Source organism: Coturnix japonica, chromosome 3 (genome assembly GCF_001577835.2).
Source record: "Coturnix japonica isolate 7356 chromosome 3, Coturnix japonica 2.1, whole genome shotgun sequence".
Classification (NCBI taxonomy): domain Eukaryota; kingdom Metazoa; phylum Chordata; class Aves; order Galliformes; family Phasianidae; genus Coturnix; species Coturnix japonica.
Genome location: NC_029518.1, coordinates 51,525,197 through 51,542,249, shown reverse-complemented (window position 1 = coordinate 51,542,249; position 17,053 = coordinate 51,525,197). Strand labels below are relative to the sequence as shown.

The following is a 17,053-nucleotide window of genomic DNA, read 5'->3' as shown; positions in this document are numbered from 1 at the left end:
AAGAAAACCAAAACAATCTACAAGCACTTTGTTGGCACGTATTTTGTAGATAGAAAAGCTAGCATGCCTTACTGCCACCTAGAGATAGAGTTACTTAACTACAAATGAAGAGACAAGGGCAGAAAATACAAGTCTCTGTTTGAAGTTGGTCCCTTTTTCCCCTTTTCAAGCAGCTGGGGGAAGGCACACTGCTCCAGCCCATGATCAATGCCATCCTCATCTCCTTGAAAATTCCTTTCTCTCTCCACAGCACCAGCTGGGAAGCATACAGGGTTGGACTTGGCATTGAAGAGGGAGAATAAAACTGCTGGAAATCTGGGAATACTTTTTCTAAGACAGAAGCCCCCACATTCTCAACTTCACCGCTGATCACAGCATTTATAATGTCCCCCTTGTTTCATTGGCCTTCTACTTCGTGCAGGGAATTAAGGCCGGCATATCAATGCATCTGGCTCCTTATTAGATGCCTCACAATTCATCAGCAATGACACTCAAGTGTCCCAGAAAGCTGATAGCACAAGCCTAAATCACAAAACCATAAATACACTGATAATCATTAGAAGTCAAAGATCAGAATGCAGTTTTGACTGGTTCCTAGGTGACCTCATCCCTTAAGGTTTTCCCTTCCTCACTTCCTGATTCTTCCAGCTTCCCACACCCTGTAGCAATGACAAGAGACTATAAAAACAGGAATAGCCCCGCTGCCAGAGGTCCTCTTTGCTCTTCTAGGTGCTACCAATCCCATAACACAGCCTGAACAGATCTCGTGTGTGATTTTAAGCTCCTTCAGTGCAAAGTCTGACACTGTAGCTCAGGTTCCATGGGCATGCAGAAGTAGCTGCTGGACTTTGCTCCAGAGCTGCAGAAGCACACACACGGTGTGTGAACAGATATTTCTCAGTCCTCAGAGGTTCACTAACTGCTGAGACCATCTCTGCAGTGGAGGTCAAAGTAGATGTTTGCGTATAGTGACAACCAAGGGTTCTATCAAAGCTTACAAGAACCCACAGGAGCAGCATCTTATCAGCTACTCTGTCCACATGTTTTCTTCAAGCAGCTACCATCTCACGTGCCAAAGAATCTTACTTGTTCCATCTCAGAAAGAGTATTAGAAAGAAGCAATGCCATATTGGTAAGAAGACTTTCATTTCTTTCTGCAGCATTCCTAATCCGTACCACATAATATACAACTATCAGCTGTTGAAAGCTATTTGGCTGCTCTCTCAGCAGTCACGTGCACAAGAACAGGTCAGACGTGGTTAATGATGAGCTAGAGAAACAATTATGAGCTAACCTGAATACCTACGGAGATAATTAGTTAAGAGCCAGCTTGCGTTTGCTTTTACTATCCCAAATAGGGGATTCATTCACAGGCAAGGGATGCCCTAAGTAAAGGGAGAAAAATAACAAAAAACAAAAAAGGCACAGAAAAGTCCTACAGTGCTGTCTAATATAAAAGGGCCTCATCTTCTCTACAAAAATTATAGGAGTAGTGAGATTTACAGTGGAGATATTTACTTTTAAGGGAAAATAAAAGAAAGAGTGTTTAAGAAACATGTTCTGGTCAGATTTGCAGTACACAATATTTATTTCATATATTAAAACATATTTGAAATATTGGAGCACATGCTACCTGGAGTAGGTCACCCACCTTCTCTGGTAGGGCTCAGAGATGTCCAAATACCACATTCATTCTTAGCATGATCAAAGGAATACTTAGAATGGTTTTGATTTGGAGCACTGACCCATAACACCAGCTACAAGAGAGATGTTTTCCCAACTTACTATCAGCCAATTTCCTATATCACCCTCCCTTCAGCTTTATGTCATTCATTTTAACATTCATAAAACCAAACCTTAAAACCTTCAGTTGGCCATGGCCATCTTCAGCCTGTTGCATCTTCACAGCTGAAGAGTGAGACGAATCAACACACAGCCCAAACTATTCTTAAAAAGAGGCCACAACACAGAATGATGAAATTCAGGAAAAAATATTTAGTCAGCACTGCTTATTGCCTCCTTGCAGCCTGGAACTCACTTCCGTTTATATCATACAAGATGGCATTATAGCCATTGAGCAACAATTTCCTTTAGTACTGCAATCCAAGCCAGAACAATCACATTGCCCTATTTCATAGAGTTGCTGTCAAATGCTTCCACAGGAAATGCATGGGCATGCATGGAAAAAGCACCAGTAACAAGCAATAAACAGGAGGTACCATAATACAAAGAGACAACAACCAGACAAGCTGGACCGGCAAATACAATGAACTCAATATTGCACAATAGCAACACCTGAGATTCATCACAGGAAGACAGAGTACAGTTCCAGCCAGCAACTACAGCTGCTCATCACTGCTGCAATGGTGAGAGGTCATCCACCGCACCACTGTGCCTTGCTGAAAAAGGGGCAGACAGGGTCTCAGTCACTGCATAAGGTTCAGAGATCTAAATTCTGCTGGACTAAAACTAACAGGGGAGATTTAAAGCAACTGGATTTCAGTCATTATTCTAGCTTCTGAGCCTAAACAAAATAAATAGAACCAGCAACAAATTCCTCTGTACACACCAAAAGAAATGCCTGCTCCACACAAGGCTTCAACTCAGTTACAGCTTCATTTGGCAAATAAGCACTGTATGGAAGAGCAGCACACTTGCCTTTCAGCACACTTTGTCAAAGACTTTATGCACACTGTCATTGTTTGGGTAACTACAAAGAAATACCTACTAGTTTCAGGTGATTAAAGAAGCAGCACATCTAGTTATAGACTGTGCAGATCCAATTAGACCCAGAGTCTGTTCAGAGCAGCTTATTGGAATAAAAGAGTTATTTGTAAAAATGACAACAGTTCAGTCCATTTAGTTTTTGTGTGGGGACAACAGCCCTCCTCAATTTATTCAACTTCCATTCAGAGTGCTTTCTTGCTGTGCTTTTGACTGAATTTAACTAAGGACAGACACTGCACAAGACATTCCTGGACTAACACTGTATAAAAGCTTACATACAACAACGTAGCACAGCAACGATAAAATCAGCATTATCTAGAATTTCCTGTACAAGCCTAAGTACCTCTTTACAACTATTAGTATTGTCCACACCCACTAAACATTTTAAACAAATGGTAACACTGATGTGCCATACACCTTGCTATCCCTGCTTTAACAAGAGTCACAGTTCACCAGAGCAAATAAACCAGGATATCACCAGCCAAAGAAATTCCAATCTAATAAAAAGCAACCCCATCCACCCTATAAGAGGGTATCCAATTGCCCTTTTCCAAGAGCCCAGTTATCTGGTTTCAGGTGATTGAAAAAATAAGAAGTGCAATACTTCAGTGTAGAGGAACGGTAGCATAAATATTTATGTAATAAAACTAGAAATGGGAGACTTGCTTGGCACAAAAAGCAGGAAAACTAGGTCTCGTACCCTTTTCCATTGGGTTTTATTAAGGCTTCTTAAATTTCTCGATAGAATCATGCCTGCAAGCAACCAGAAAGAAATATAGGTAGATCCTGGAGTTGAGGATCTGCCTTCAATTTTTTCAGTTCAACTGCAATCATTTTACACTAGTGTACTACCATTTCTAGTGGTTCATACAAAGAAACTGTCAAGTGGGATTGAAGCAATGCTCGTTCTTCTGATGTGGATGTAGAGCACACTGAAGGCATGTTAAGTGCCTAATGACTGATCATGTGATCAATTATTACAGCTCAGCTGAAGGGAAGTCATTAAGCCACTTTGTGTTCATATCCTAAATTCTCCCTGGCAATTCCCTGAAACCCAAAGTCAGAACATTTATCTAAAGAACAACAAAAATTATCTTGTCCAGATGAGACCATATATATGCTCCAGCACCAACATAAACAGTTGTTCAGACAAAATTGTTGATGTCTTCACTGATCATCACACTATTTGCAAGTGCAAAGTGATTTTATAACTACTACTTAAATTTCTAACAATATCATTGTTACGGTTTCATCAAATTCTACTTGCTTTAAAACCACACCTGTACAAAACCACACTTGAAACAGAAACAAAATAGATTCTGTGTTCATACATCACGCCTCAGTGATCTCACTTAACATTCTACCATCGTTACTTGGCAATCTTGTCTCTTCTAAACAATAATCACACAAATCTGTTAGAGATATAAACATGGCAGCAGATGTATTTTCACATGAATGTTTCAGACCGTAAAGGGCACTTATCAGAAGTCTAGTATTCCTCAAAGCTCAATTTATGTTTATGAGATTTATGTTTCTACAGTTACAAAAATTGAAAGGAAAAGTCATATGATAGACGTAATTCAGCTCTGATTATAACAACATTCAGTAAAGATACTTTCTTACAGAATGCTTGGGATTCAACAGAACTTGGACAAACTTGTTGTCACAGGAGAGGTATCACATGACAGAAGAATCACAGAAGTGATCTCTGCTGGTTGAAGTTGACCTCCGGAGAATGCGTTCCATGTGAATAGATGTTTTTGCTACCTTAACAAATAGAAAATAAGAAGTTGGCAGAACACAGCCCTTATGAGAAAGACTCTGTTAAAGCCAGACAGACTCTCTCTAGCTACACAAAGATTTTGGCTACTGAATTATTACATATTATTTAAAATAATCTAGCATGCAGAGCACATGCTTCTCCAGCTAGGCTGACTTTCAGTGTGCACAAAGAAGTCAAATACCCTATTACTGCCCTTGCCAGAAGCAATCAAGGGTAAATGATGACATTGTACTGACTTTGAAGCCATCACTGGGTAAAAGCCTGCCACATGACCTTTATAAACAGGGGAAACTGGGGAGGGAGAAAGGGACAGTGGAGGAATATAAATGCCTCAGACATTCATATTCATACATATGTACATACAGAGTCATAGTGGGTTCTGTAACTGCATGATTACAGTTTGTAAACCAGAAGACCCCTCAAACACTAAAGCTGAGCATGCTTTATCAACACCAGGTTTTGCTCTTTGTTCTCTATCAAAATGCAGCATATTCCTATGCTGCTTCTCAACGAACTGCTCCTAAATCCTGACTTCAGATGTCAGTGGAGATGCAGTAATTATCTATATAGCTTGCACTCCTGCTCTCACAGGATTACATAGACTTTGGTAGCTCAGTACAAAAACAAACAAAAAAATAAGGAGCAAAGCGGAACAAAGGCAATGACCCCCACACAGGAGAAAGAACGTGGGGGTAGGAAAAAAAAAACCACAACAAAACACACAAGAAAAACACAGTGAACTATTTCATCTTGCAGAATTCCTGTCACAGATTCACAAGTCAAATCTTTCCAGCTGAGCAGAAGGGGCCCCTATTATCCTAACCATATATTCCCTATTCTTACAGCTGTGAAATCATCCCTCCAAATGAACACAACCTCCATTCTCTTCCCTGCTGGGTACAACTTCTCAAACAAACCATTTTCCCTCGTTTTGATACACACAAGGCACAAATTCTTCAAAATACAGAAGCCTGACAGATTTCCAACAATTCTTCATCCTCGTCTTTACATTTGCAGGAAGTCTGAAATTAACATACTCTAAAGCTTTTAAATTAGGCTTTTTGTTTTACTTATTTTATGCTAATCATTCCATTTTCTGGATTTTCTCTTGCATAATTCACTGCATGCTCCTTAAACAAATAATAATAATAATAATAACAATAATAAAATCACAGTGTGGATTCAGTGCTCTCCTCTTACATGGCATTCCCTGGTGTGGTAAAAGAACATACCAGGCAGAAAAGTTTCTAAGGAGATAGGACTTTGCCATTAAGAAATATATTTTGAAAGCTCATCTGGTTTCCGTGCATTACTCTTTCGTTGCCTATCTAGATGAAGTAAACAAGTGACCAACAGGAAGGATTTGAGAGTAATGCCTTCTTTCAGGATGTAACAAGTTATAGCAGCTTTCATTATGCTACCATAATACCAGCGGGTGCATGACCTATGAAACCAAGCTCTGGGACTGCTGCTCCTTTGACAAATACTGATTAAAATACCTTGATAACAGGCTCTCTATCTGCAAAATCCAGACATGCTGGATCTCTAAAGACCCTGTCATTCTTATATACCATTCCCCATGTTCCTGTTCTCCATATTTAGAAAGTTAAGGACAGAGTTCAACCATCTGTAAATTTATATTTTAAAAATCCCATACAAGGTGTGCAATCTAAGTTTTCTAATCATATATAAGACTGGCCTAGAATGGAAATCATAGTTACTTAGGACCAGATTCCAGACAGAAGGACTTCCAAATCTTAACCATAAACTGTGCTCTAGTAGCACAGTAATTTAGCAGCTATCTAAGCAGTGCCAAAGTGCACTACAGGTTTGTTTGTTCTCCCTGTTTAAATCTGAGATTTCCCTAGCTGTTCACAGTTCTCTTTCTCTCCCCAGATAACACAGATTCAAGACAAAAACAGCAGGACGTGGCTTGCAGGCACATGAGCACACCCAAAGCAGCTGACAACACTGATGCTCAACACAGAACACTACAGATCATTTAGGTATATGTGGTTCATAGCCCTCTGGTTTTGTACTGCTGCGCACTGAAAGAGACACGTGAACTCTGAAAACACGAGGAATGAATAGGTAGAATAGGTATAAGAGCCCAATTCCAACTCTCCTACCTAAAGATTGCTACTCAGCACTGAATCTCAGGAAGAGCTTTGATTTTTGCAATACCAGCAGCTTAATGTTACAGTTTCAACAAAAGAAGAAATGCTCCACACTAGCTCCCAAAATCTCAGCTCATAGGTAACATCAACAGGCAAAATACGAGTTTGGATCTCTTCAGGCCAGGGAAAGTAGGCTCCACTCACCTGATGAAATTAAAATTGCTTGTTTCTATAGAAGTATTGGAAATGAAAAATAGAGCAAGAATACTTGTTTTTAAAGAACAGCTGATTTTTATTATTATTATTATCATTTTTGTTTTTATTTTTTAATTCCCCATACAACAGTCTAGACTTTGGGATCCCAAATACATTAAGGTGTGTTCCTGGCTTAAATTTCCAAGAGACCCTAAACCTTTGGGGTCCTAAAAACGACCTATTCAACACTCCCTTCTCTCCAAAGCTCTGCCAGACTGACTGTTCTAGTTTACCAGGGGAGATTTAATGTACACTTTTTACCTTGTGTATATAGGGCATTTAAAAACCACTTCACAAGGAACCAATTCAAATTTATTCCTTTTGGCAGGGCTACATAACTCGGTTTTGAAGCTGAAAAGTACAACAGTAAATATTTTAATCCCTATAAAACTTCTGTATCATGAAATCTCTAAAGTAGGGTACTGCCTAATTCAGGAAGTTAATCTGTATTCTTCCACAAGTTAAGGGGACAGCTTCTAGCTGGAAGAACCAGCTTCCTTTCAACTAATCTGTATCTCACCTATATCTGTGTAGAACTATTCAGCTTGCATATTAACAGAAGTGTGAATTGGTTTTGAGGGACTTCACATAACATACCAGTAGTATGAAACTAAATTCTCTCTCACTCCATTAATCCCATTCTGAAAATCAGAGAATCTCCACAACTGCAGGCACTGGGCTAATGGAGGTAATTCAAACACATTGCTGCACCTCACAAATGCTAAGAACTTTTGTACAGAAGTGCAAAATCAAGTCAACAGCTTGGAAACAACAGTATGGATTCAGTGTCAAGATTCCAGTTTCTCTCTCCCTCCCTCAACAAGATCATAAGGGCACGTAATAGACACCTACTTAGAAGGTGACTAGCTCTGTGGCTCCCTAAGCTTGCAGGCTTCTCCCCATTTGACCTGGAAGTTCCTATGGTTCATAACCTTCCAACAAAAAGACAAACAGGGAACAAAATAACTAGAAAGTGGCCAAGCACTTAGCGAGGCTGATCCAGGAAACAAGCACACTCACAGAACCCAGATCCTCATAAAGTCTACCAGAGGAGAATGGACTACAACAGTTACTGTGTGGTTAAAATTCTGTAGGACCTAGAGAAGAGAGAGGGTGGAATCCAGCTGTGCACCTAATTGTCACTAGAAAATTATGTGGCTGGACCTTTTGAAGCCTGATCTGGTTTTGAAGCCATGTGTCAGTGCAGATAACATATCTGGACTCTGATCTTGGAAAGGCAGAAGCAGCTCTCCATTGCTCAGACTTACCCATCCAGATTTCAAAAGGAGCAATGAGCTGTAGGTTAACCCTGTGGCATGTCTCCCTCTAACTATGCCTTGCCAGCTTTCTTTTATTAAGTCTTACTCATCACAAGGAGAACTGAAACACAGTAGAAGCAAGAAAGAAGATGGAAGAGGCTGGATGAGAATACAGACTTAGTGAATCTAGCACAAGATGGTTAATTATGTTTAGTGACAGTGCTCACAATACTCTGCTTTCAAATACTGATCTCAGTTCATGGTTTTACCTAACAACGAAGATTTACATCTCAGTGTCTGTCACAGGCTGTCAGCCTGGCTGTTGATGGCCAGCTCCCTTATGATGGAAAGGATTCTTTGCATCATTTAAGAAATCAAGTTATATTTGCTGTTCATATAAAATAAACTTATGAAAAATACAATGATAAACAGAGAGGAGGGAAAATGAGAAGCCAAACTTACCCTTAACTTGAATGCCTCAGTTAGGTGGCTAAAATTTCAGGTGGGATGAATCAAAGCATGGGTATATTAACACTTGCATAATCTTATTTGCCTATCTAATATGTACTTCCAAGGGCAAGCTGCATGGCCACAGCTTCTACCCTGATAAGCAATGAAAGCTCCCGCAAACATTTGATGCAATCCTTGCTCAGCAAACACCCCAATCCACAATCTTAAGGTGCCACATAACTGAACAAAACAGGCTTATTACCAGCAGCCATCTTACCAACTATTCATTCATTCTGTGAATACAGTGTGACAGTGCACTTCTCCTGGACACATTACACTTAACCACACATCTGAAGGACTCAGTCTGCTGTGTGGTATGCCACAAACCTGCGAAGTGGACAGGTGAGGTCAAAGAGAGAACTACCATGAATTAATCTGTGAAAATAACCCGGAACACAGAGCATGGACACAAGATTTTTACTAACACGCATAAATTCAACTTACAGCATTGTGTGATCTTCTGGATGTTCGAAGTTATGCGCTGGGCTAGTTGATTAGGATCCACAAAGCCGGCACTGTACGACATGGTTGGGTAGATTTGCTGTCAAAGTCATCCACGATGGGAATGGTCTTCACCTATTAAGGACACCTAACCCCACACAAAGAAAACAGAATTATCTTCTGGTCATTGGCTTACGGAAGTCTTCATCATCATAAAGATAAATATACAAGAAAAGATTTTAAAAACCCTTCACATACTACCATTTACTATCTTCTGTAACAATTATATAGAAATTATATAGAAATAAATTCATTTCTCTGCAACTTGGGTATACAAATGCATTTGTAAATGTGTTCTTTATTTTTTCTTCTGCACCTAGAACTATCATATTGCATTTTAAAAGGCCAAAATTCTGTAACACAAACATGCTCACAAATGCCTTTGCTCTGAAAAAACACATATATAACCGAACAGTATACAGTAACCATTAGAAATGTCCTAGTTTACTTTCTATCATCACAGAGCAACTTCCAGCCCAAGTTCAAAGATATACAAATTAACACAACATAGCTATGGATACATATGCAAGTGAAAACTGGCAACGCATCTGTTGTGCAGTAAGAATGCAGACAAATCAAGTATAAATGCATCCAACACAATTCCACAATTTCCATGCTTAGTATTATCTCATTCTTTCCAATCCCTTCTACTTCATATTAAAGGGTTCAAAGTTTTAACTTCACCAGTTCCCCCCATTTCCACTGTTGGACCCAATCTGTGCAATGTTCTCTTTTCCTAGGCTTCTCAATAAGAGATACTGCTAAAACAGTTCCAGGATCAGCCAACTGACTTGCCAGTTGTGATACCAGCTTTCCAGTCTGCAAACTCTAGTCCTTATTATTCACTTTTTAAAGTAAAACTAATTAACAACTCTTGTTGCTAAATACTACTTTCTCCCCCCTTCAGAATGCCATGTATTAGTACACTGAAGCAATACCCTGAGTGTTTTACATCAGGATTGTTCCTACATCAGTTTCAGGGAGAGCAGCTGAACATGAAAGAAAATTCAGATCTTCCAGCGTCCACAGTTTCTAGCAGAGCTGCCAGGAGATTGTAATGGTCACAGCTACAAAACACCCCATCCCAAAATTATATCAAGGCTGCACCTGCAGGAGTCTGGCCCACAGATGCCACCCTGCAAGACGCATCACCTACACCAAACTGCTACCATGAAGACAAAACTCTCATGATTTTAAGAAGGTTGCTGCATTGGGTTCCCAATTCCTGTTTGGAGGCTCCAGGCCTTGAAGCATCCCCCAGTAATAAACAATTTGACGGCAGATGAGGAGACACATATTTGAATTCTTCTACTTAAACTGCTTCACAATCACTGGCAGGTCGTTCTGCCTCTCTGCAATACGCTTCCTATCTTAGTCTGTTGCACATGCAGATGCAAGTTATTTTGGGTCACAGATGAAATCTTGAAGTCAGACAGCTTAAATCCCACTTGTCTGGACAACAATCCTTGATCTCTTTGGAAACACTGCATTGAACTAGTATTTCCAATGTAAAATGTACAGTGAGTAAATGGCTCCATAGCTTAGTATGCTGACAAAAGAAATTGTATCATTTTAGTGAGAAATACAGTCATAAGCATAAAATGAAATGATTTCAGTTTAAAAAAACAGATGAATACACAAAACTGTTGGCACTGCTTTTTCTTTTCAGATGTTATTTCTAAACACGTGAATATCATGCTTACTGGAATGCCAGCACTGGCTAATACTGCTTTTTAGTTAAATATTATATATAATGTTAAAAGTTAAACATTAAAATGCAGTTGCTGAGCGGAAGAGCCAGCAAGAGACCAATCATCTCGGGTACAAGGCTGCAGAACTGAAACAGCCCTTCACGGCTGTTTTCTCCCCGCACATTTGTATTCACTGACAGCTGCACATAACACATTTTTTCAAGCAGTGGAGTGTTGACAAAGGGAAGTGCCTGACTTTGTTTTTGTCCTGGAACTTTCTACAGCTGCCTTCAGGTATCTTTAAACAAGTTGCACTGCACTTCAATGAGGAGGCTGCCTCTAATGTACTGGTTACATAATACACAAAACTTTGAGCTTTTCAGCTTTCTAGCGACATAGATGGGCAGCCAAACATAACAGACAATGAGATGTTCAGATGATAAAATCGCAAATTTCACATGATCTACTCTAGCACATGTGGTCTTCTCTAACAAGTTAACCTCACCCTAGCAACAGAAGGTAAGAGAAGAATAATTTCAGCTGTAATTATATCACAGTGCAGAGTGCTGAGTCTAAGATGTATTCATAACTATAGTTGCAACAGTCACTACTGCTGCAGAAATCATTTATTCCCCATTCTAAGAACACCCCAAGCTGATGCAATTCATTAGCATTTCCTAAATTGAACTTTTTATTTGAGAAGTTTTCTGCTTCTAGACACAGAATCACAGAATTGTAGGGGTTGGAAGGGACCTCTAGAGATCAAGTCCAACGCCCCTGCCAAAGCAGGTTCCCTATACCACATCACACAGGTAGGTGTCCAGGCGGGTCTTGAATATCTCCAGAGAAGGAGACTCCACCACCTCCCTGGGCAGCCTGTTCCAGTGCTCCGTCATCTTCACTGTAAAGAAGTTCTTGCGCACATTCATGCAGAACTTCCTATACTGAAGTTTCAGACACCACAGAACAGCTTCTGCATTAGACATACAATGGCAGGTGCCAAGAAAATCTTTCTCACACTGTAACTGTGCATGTAGTTAAAATGTTATATCATTTTTTAATTTTTTTTCCCCTCCAATTTCTGAAGTTGCTTCTTTGGGAAGTTCATTTGGTTGGTTAAAGAACTGAAGTAGAATGAAGAGGAAGGGGTGTGGTTTTGGCAAGGAACAACACACTTCTTTTAATTCAAATTTAAACTTCTTTTAATTAGAATTTACATTAAAGTCATAGCATAGCAGTGTAAATTCATGCCTTATCCCATACAAATTCTTCCATCAGCTATGATACTCCAGAGCATATTGATAACATAAATTGGTGCAGGGTAAGTTCCTGGTCTCTATCTAATCTGGGTAACAGACTGGAAAGAGGAGTAAGCAGTCAGCCAACAGCTTTCATCAATTCTCAATCATAAAGCAGCCCAAAGAAAAGAAAATTTTTGTATCCAAAACAAACAAACAAACAAAAAAACAACCTGCCCTCTCCAACAACAAAAACACCACCAAACAAACAAACAAACAAAAAAACACCAAACGGGAAGCGTGAGCTCCTTCCTCATTCTAATTAAATCAGCTCTGGCATCTAAACAAAATAAGCACTCCAGATGCACTTGTACACCCTTCACTTGTCAGCCTGGAGTCACTTGCCCTCTGAAAATCCAGACACCTTGGGAACCAAGGGGAGCTCTGCTAAGAGCAAGGTCAGAATATCAACCACTGGGGAAGAAAACGAACATGCACCAAGCATTGTCCAGCGGAGGGCCACAAAGATGGTGAAGGGCCTGGAGCATCTCCCCTATGAGGAGACACTTAGGGAACTGGGTCTGTTTAGCCTTGAGAAAAGAAGGCTGAGAGGGGACTTGATCCAGTTTTATAAATACCTGAGGTGTGGGAGCCATAGTGGTGAGTCTGGTCTCTTTTCAGTAGTGTGTGGGGACAGGACTAGGGGTAATGGGATGAAACTTCAGTATAGGAAGTTCCGCACGAATGTGCAGAAGAACTTCTTTACAGTGAGGGTGACGGAGCACTGGAACAGGCTGCCCAGGGAAGTGGTGGAGTCTCCTTCTCTGGAGATATTCAAGACCCGACTGGACGCCTACCTGTGTGACGTGGTGTAGGGAGCCTGCTTTGGCAGGGGGGTTGGACTCGATGATCTCTAGAGGTCCCTTCCAACCCCTACAGTTCTGTGATTCTATGATTTCCTTCCAGACAGAGGCAACAGGAGCATTCATTTAGACCCTGTATTTCCATAGAAATTATCCCTTTTCAGTTCCACAGGATTTAACTCCTCCATCATGCAACACTTTGGCATTACTGCCTGCATGACTGTTTAAATGGGAACTAATGATATGCTGCAGTTTGAGGAAGTACGCCCTGCATTCAAAACAGAACAGATCTGCATTTGCAGTAGCACTCAGTTCTTCTGAAAACTTCAGCTTGATGCAAGCTTTTGATTTTAACTCTCATCTTCTGTTTGCCAACGTGGTCTGAGACTGAGAGCACACCTAGAGGTAACTCAGCTTGTCAAACTACTGGAAAAGGTCCACCAAAGAACTGAGTCTATTGACAGGAGGGGAAAAAGAAAGAATCAGAGCACACAACAATGCATGAAGCAAAGATGTCTCCGTACATACGGAAAATCTAAAGAATTCAAGAGATCAGTATGTATTTTTCCTCACTCTAATATACAACATCAAAACACCACTTAAGCAATAATTTGACTACTTAAGGAATATTTTAGGTATAGGATCTAGAAATGTTTACATGAATCCTCAGCTTTTGGTAAGCAAAAATTATATACTGCATTCCAGAGAAGTGCTTGAAAATTTAAACCTGATTGGAATTAGGACTTTGTGCCTTTAAATATCCAGAGACAAGTCATGTGCTTTCCTTGGACATGCTCTCTCTCTCTCTATATATATATAATGTATATATATACAATACATATACACACACACACATATATAATACATTATATATATATATAATTTTAAATAAAGCTTCTACAAAACAATTTCTAATTGTGACTTCCTTTGTAAAATAATCTCTGTCAAAAATATATATATCCTTCAAACAGGGTGGAAACACAATAAAAAATGACGATGTAAGTATTAGGAAGATTCTACTCCTATTCCCCCCCAAGAAACAGCAGCCAGGCACAATACCGACTATTGAAGATTTGTATCACAGGGACTAGTGAGATTCCTGCCAGCTGACACTGCTGCCCATCCCATCTGAGTGGGTTTCACCACCCAGCTTCTAGAATGAGACAAAGTAACACAGTGCTTTTACAGTGTAGCTCCAGCTCCCATTCTAAGGCAGCCCAAAACAAAACATTGTTGCTGACCGTAGCAGTAAGTAGTAAAATTAAACTTCAAGAAATCAAAGCTTCTGGAATAAGAGACAGACTGCATACCATAAGGTAACTATGTCTCTGCTACAGCACCAGAGGCATTATTGCAACAGACTCATATAGACAAGAATTAAACCTGTCACTGTTCTCTCCAGTGGGGATGAGGGAGGTAAGTTTTGTCTGGATATATCCTTCCCCTCCCGCCTTTTACTTAAGGCCAAAACATATTAAGAATAATGCCATACTTCCTACTTCTGTGCTTTCAGCTCCAGATGGGCTGGAACCCTGATCCATGCAAACAGAACAGTCACATGATTTCCTCCCTGCCTGTTCAAAAGAAATGGAAGTTAAACTATCCATATATATATGTGTATATATATATGGATATATATATATATTAAATCATATAGCTTCATGTAGAACTAAGCCTAAAATTAAAGTGGGAAGAAAGTAAGCAAAGTTCATTTTAAAACTTTATTTACTCTAATGCAGGAACACTAAGATAGAAGAAATCAAAAGATAAATTTCTATTCCACTCTGCCCAATTGCCTTGGCCTTGCCTCATTAGTTGGGCTGAAGCGCATCAAAACTGAACTCATATCAGGCAAAGACCAGATGATTTCTTAAGAAGAAATAAGATTTGTTAAGGCTGTGTAACTGGTCAGTCTCATTTCCCCAGAAAAGATTTCCCAACAAAGATGTAGCTTAAACATTACATTCGTAGTTATGCATTAGAAGTGCTCAGTGCGTAAAACTGAGCTATGGAAACTTGAAATGGGATTAGGCCTAAAGGACAACCAACGCTGTCTCAAGCACACATGGCTAACAAGGAATATATTTGTCACTATCCAGTTCGCCCTCATTGACAATTACATAAAGCAACAGAAGAATGTGTCTTCTGCACAAAGCAAGTTCTCAGGGAAATGCCTTTATAAAGAGAATCATGCCTCTGAGGAAGAAACAGGAGACAAACACTGGCAACTGGCCCACCACAATATGGCAATGACTAAATTACAGGTCTTAACTTTTACGGAGCTTCTCTTTGGTGTATATTCCTCCTTTCTATTAACAGCATTCGTGTGAAACCCTGGGCTCACAGCAAGGGGCCTGCAGGGCAATGCCTGCAGAGAAATCGCCCCACCACACCGCTCCCAGCTTCTGCTTTGCTCATTCCTCAGGGAAGGTCAGAATACATGGGGGGTACTTAATGCCGCAGCTGACGTGCCCGGTTTTAGCATTAAGCTCTGATATAGACACAGTGCCTCGCGTTTCACGCCTGACAGAGCGAAACCCTCCACTTCCCCCACAGCTTCACCGAGCACCCACTTCTCAGGCAGCAGCAGCAAGTCACTCGACAGGAAAGTCAGCGATAACGCCGGGCCCCAGGCCCAGGCTCTATTTGCACAGGCGATTTGCTGCCTCCCTGCCTGCAGCCAGCACACCTTGTTGTCCTCACACCTTCAGCACCACGAGCACCCTGATGAAGCACAGGTCAGCTACCTACGCTCAGACTTCACTTAAGCCACTACAGAACAACTGGCTCGAGTCCCCGAATCCTCCCCTCGGAGCAGAAAGCCAGGGGGATGTTATTGCGGAAGGGGCACGACCGGCCGCACCCAGCCACCCCGGGGCCGGGCAGCCTCCACCCGACCGCGGGTGGAGGAGCGGGGCACCGCTCCCCTGCTTACAGCCGCCCCGCTCAGCCCCAGGCCCAGGCGGTGGCCGCAAGCTCCCGCACAGCACCGAGGCCCCGATCCGCCGCCCTCTGACAGCCCCTGCTCGGCCACCGCCCCGTCCGCCCCTTCCTCCTCCAGCCACCCGAGCGTGGAAGCGAGAAAGAGGAGACCGTCCCGACCCGCTCCCGCTGCACTTACCCGGTTCCGCCGTACCTCCTCGCACCGGGCGCGGTGGAGGGGATGACAGGGAAGCCGGCTTCCCGAGGGAGGGCCGGGGCCTGACCGCCCGGCACCGCCCCGTCCTGTCATGGGGCGGGAGCCGCCGTGACGGCGGAGGCGTGGGGAGGAGCGGCCGTGGGGCTGGGCCGGGCCGGGCCGTGATGGGCGGAGAACGACTGCGGGCCCGGAGCCGCGGGCAGGGGGCGCTGCCGGGTGGGAGGGCTCGGGGTGTCCGGGAGTGGGATTCGGGATTCAGAGTCGTAAAGGTTGGAGAGACTGCTGAGACCAATAGCCCACCGGCTCTGTACCGCTAAACCACTTCACTCAGTACCACATCCACGTGGTCCTTGAACACCTCCAGGGATGGTGACTCAACCACCTCACTGGGCAGCCTGTTCCTATGCATCACCACTCGTTCTAAGAAGTGTTTACTTATATCAAACCTGAGCCTCCTCTGGCACAACTTAAATACATTGCCTCTTGTCCTATTGCTTGTTACTTGGGAGAACCTGGCATTTATTGCCTCCGTAGTTGTATGTTAGTGGAGAAAAAAGCATTTAAGAATAGAATATCAGGAAAAGATGCTGTGGTCAGGTGTTAGAGGAAAATGTACGTAGCGAAATTACAGAACAATGGAATACAGTGCCATTATATTAACATCCTTTATGACCTTCAGTTTTGGTCATCATCTCCAAATGGGAGTGGAAACTTATAAGTACATTGAAAGAATGGGAGATAAATATATTAAATATATGAATATAAATATACATAAATATATTTAAAGAAGTCTGGAAAAAAGTTGAATGAGGAGTGGCTGACAGTATTGAGACTGTTTAGACTGGAGAAGTGGAGGCTCAGGGGAGATGTTATCACTCCCTACAACAAAAGAAGAAAGAAGATTGTAGCAAGGTGGGAGTTGGTTGCTTCTCCCACTTAACAGAAATAGGATGAGAGGTGACAGCCTTAA

At 41.6% G+C, this 17,053-nt stretch overlaps 1 protein-coding gene across 2 annotated transcripts in view; it reads right to left on the bottom strand.

Annotated features, from left to right (window-relative positions):
* STX7 (syntaxin 7) overlaps nucleotides 1-16,197 on the bottom strand; it is a 28,452-nt gene extending 12,255 nt beyond the window's left edge. Inside the window, exons 1-2 of one of the 2 annotated variants that reach the window (XM_015858574.1) lie at nucleotides 16,066-16,197; nucleotides 9,096-9,240 (exon numbers count right to left, since the gene is read on the bottom strand). In XM_015858574.1, the coding sequence (XP_015714060.1) occupies nucleotides 9,096-9,177 (82 nt within the window). In that variant the 5' untranslated portion in view covers nucleotides 9,178-9,240; nucleotides 16,066-16,197. Of the gene's footprint in view, nucleotides 1-9,095; nucleotides 9,246-16,065 lie in introns of both variants that reach the window. The other variant, XM_015858575.2, reaches the window with a different exon arrangement.
* Between the last annotated feature and the right edge of the window lie 856 nt (nucleotides 16,198-17,053).